This window comes from Alligator sinensis, unplaced genomic scaffold (genome assembly GCF_000455745.1).
Source record: "Alligator sinensis unplaced genomic scaffold, ASM45574v1 scaffold138_1, whole genome shotgun sequence".
Classification (NCBI taxonomy): Eukaryota; Metazoa; Chordata; order Crocodylia; family Alligatoridae; genus Alligator; species Alligator sinensis.
The window spans coordinates 309258-312805 of NW_005841862.1; the positions used below are offsets into that span (position 1 = coordinate 309258).

The following is a 3548-nucleotide window of genomic DNA, read 5'->3' on the forward strand; positions in this document are numbered from 1 at the left end:
TGGGTTCAGCCCCCTGGACACATTAAGTCATTGGTTCTTCTGCTGATATTACCAGTAAGGCCCTAAGTAGTCCTCATGGCTGTATTTGGTAACGTGCTTTCTTGAACAGCAGAACTAGACTGTTGCTACTAACTAACTCCTTTTTTTCAAAAATGTACCAAGTATCCCAGCAGATATGACCCACTTTTGGTGACTTCTCACCTGATCAAGTCCCAGAGTAGTGACCTTGTCAGAGGTGAAAAGCTCCTTATCCCACTGCCAATAATCTCCTGCGCTCCCCACACCCCTCACCACCTTTTTGTGTTGATGACTTTTCTTACGCTGTCAAAGCATAATTATGTTCATGCTGCAGGAAGGCTGTTCTCCAACTGGGCATTGTCTCGGATTAATGAACCACCAACCAATTTATTCTTTTTAAATGATAAAATGTGTCCATCATTGCTCCCTCAGCACATAAAGCAATAGTTAATCTAATACATTTATCAGTCACCTGAACAAATCACCTCCACTTCAAACAGCTTGTCAGGTTAGAAGACTGAATTGGGCAGTGACCTTGGGGTAAAGCAGTGCTGCACCAAAGATTAGTTTTCTTGGCTGATTAATAACAGCATTTATTTGTATCTCCTAAAATAGATCACATCTTTCACATTTACTTAATAAAACTAGAGCTCTATGGTAATTTCCTATCAGTGGTTTTTGATGGAAAATGTGGTCTTTGCAAAATTGAAATCATTTACAGGAAACTGTTGGTTTTGCTGCTTTCTATTTTTCTATTGGGAGACAGCCAGCAAATGTAAAAGTTTTTGGTGTCAAGACATTTGAACAAACACGGGTCTGCATTCCCCTTGAGGTGATGCAGGCAGAACCTTATGAGAGTGATCATTCTGGAGGCATCTACTCCTATAGTTCCTTCCTGTCTGGCTGGATAGCTGGACCACATCTCCCATCAAGCATCATAGCTTCCTATCTAGTTGAGTTGCTACAGGGCATCACGGAAGTGCCATGATCATGGAGCATCATGGTAAATGTGGGGCTGCCAGGAGTCTAGTGCATATGGAGAAATGGGAGGAGCTATTGGTCACCAGAACTACAGTTCCTATGAGCCACTGCACAGAGTAAAGTTTGACCCAAACCAAAATTTTCAACATTTCCAAATATTTAAAATTGTATCTATTTCAATTTTTTGTTCATAGTTGTTTAACTGTAGATCAAGTACAGCAAGGTCAAGAGCAATGCCAGCTTTCTTAGTGCTGCTTCATCAGTAATGCTTCATCCCTAACATGGAGGAACGTCTATGTCATTAGTTTGTCTGCTGATGTTGCCAACAAGAGCCCCAAGTAACATAAGAGACAAATGAGAAAAGACTGGAAATTCCAGTGGTCAGCCAGCTCTGCTGAGTACACTTGGCAAATGCTTTAAAGACCAGTCTGAATTAATGGAATATGTTGGTAGCCCCTGGAGAGCAAAGCCCATCTTGCTCAACATGCTTTGCCCCTCTTGTTCTTTGATTTTGTTAATGACTTTTAACATCCCTTCTAGACTGCTGTAGGAGCCCAAGCAACCAGCTGGAATGACCTGGACACAGCCTGGAGAGGACTTTCCTGGAGGTGAATCTCAATTTTCTCTCTAGAAGTTATGTTTCATTCCAGTCAGAGCTCTGGGGACAGCTAGTTCAGGAGTTCATACCCGTAGTGGTATTGAAATTTATATAACCTCATGTAAAAGCTCCATCTTCACCGTGTGTATTTAGCACTTAAGAACCATCAAGTTCTCTCAAGCTCAGCCCTATCCCTGCACTACCTCAGGCTTACTCCTGCTCCTATCCCTGGCTTAATCCATTGGAATATATCTGATATTAGGACCATGTAAAGTCATTAAATTTATGTATACACATGAGAATGTTTTGCAAGTAATTCTGTATTAGTATAGTTTATGCGATCATGTGTACACATGCATGTACGTATAAGCAGGTTGGGCTTGTATACAAGTGCCACTGATTGGATTCATATCTGCACGACTGAGTGCAGACAATAAATGTTTTTACAGATGGGTACGCCTGAGTGTCCATGCTGGAGTGGAAGGAACAAGATGATTCTTATATGCATATAAGAACTATATCCCTGCATTTTTGGATGGAAACATCTGTGCATGTACTCATAACAGTGGAAGCTGCTGAAATATGTGTGTGGAGACACAGTTGTGCACAGAAACATGTTCTGAGTGGCAGATACGGAGACACTTTTCTGTAGCCTGCATCAGAAAAATCTAGATGCCTGGTTAATAGGCATCGCTGCAGTCAGTGCACCTTGAATAATTGACTGTAAATGCAGCATGTTGTCAAGGTTAGCCTGAGCAGGTTTGATGAGGTGATGTGCCTCCTCATGACTGGCATCACCAGCAGATCTGCATGAAGAAGAATTTCCTCATAGTGCTCAGTCAGTAAATCTTCAGGTTCTGTCTTCGCTGTATCCCTGTTGGATTTTTCTGAAATCTCCGTCCTTTGACACTTTTTCCCTGAATTTGTACTTGTCTTGTCTTGTATTTTATCTTTGATCTGGTTGAGCCTTATCTTTTTAAGAAACAAAACAAAACAAAAAACAAAAACTTAGCTCATACACCAATAATGTATAGTGACTACAGGAGAGGTGGTTGGTGCTTACAATATGAACTTTGCTGAGTGACTCTATTCATTTTTCTTTGTAGCATTGGAGGTGATGGAACCCTGGAAACTCATACAACGTTACCTAGTGAGTATCTTGGCAGACATTAAATAGGAAATCGAGAAGCTGTCTTTCTTCCGAGACCAAACTAAACATGTGCTGGAAAGCTTGCGTAGGCCTCCCAGCTTTCTTAGATTGATCCCTAAAGGATGTCCGTTCTTAAAGGATCTAAGTAATTCATTCACACTGCAGATACATCCTGGGGAAGATTCCTCACTCTACAAGGTTTATTTAGTTCCTCCATGAACTGGATCTGGATGGGGCTATAGCATCTACTTGGCTGGATTGGTGAGGGTGGAAGAAATGATGAGGATAACAAAAATCCATGGCAGATGTGTTCCTTCTCATATTTTCCCCTGCACCCTCCCATGACAAATAAAAAACCTGGAGGAGCTGAGGCCACTTTTTATAGTCTGCACAGCAACTGGTGGTCAATAGTGTACTGGCTGTTCGCATACGGCATGCTAGTGGCTCCTCCTGCTCATTTGTTCTGAAAGGCACTGAAAATATATGAAGTATTTTCCCTAGTACTATTGTTCCATGTAAGCAATTACTGCAGTTGCTATGGAGACTGCAAGTGGTCCATGTGACCATGAGGTGGAGGAGACTCCAATGTGATCTGTGCTGTGTAACAGTTTGACAGCTCCTGACACAGTGTGTAGGATTTTATTTCTATCATTATCCATGGGTGTCATCACTATGTTTTAAAGAGAAGTAAGAAACACATTGCGAGGCATTGTAGATATGACACTCGCCACAAAGGGGCTTTGAACTATTAGCGGCACTGTCACAGAAACAATAATAATAATTTGCGTATGTAATGCCTTC

At 41.5% G+C, this 3548-nt stretch overlaps 1 protein-coding gene across 1 annotated transcript in view; it reads left to right on the plus strand.

The window, feature by feature from the left end:
* Window positions 1-3548, plus strand: part of PLB1 (phospholipase B1) — a 113446-nt gene that overhangs the window by 88679 nt on the left and 21219 nt on the right. Inside the window, exons 41-42 of the mRNA XM_025215868.1 lie at window positions 1540-1607; window positions 2704-2747. Of these exons, the coding sequence (XP_025071653.1) occupies window positions 1540-1607; window positions 2704-2747 (112 nt within the window). The remainder of the gene's footprint in view (window positions 1-1539; window positions 1608-2703; window positions 2748-3548) is intronic.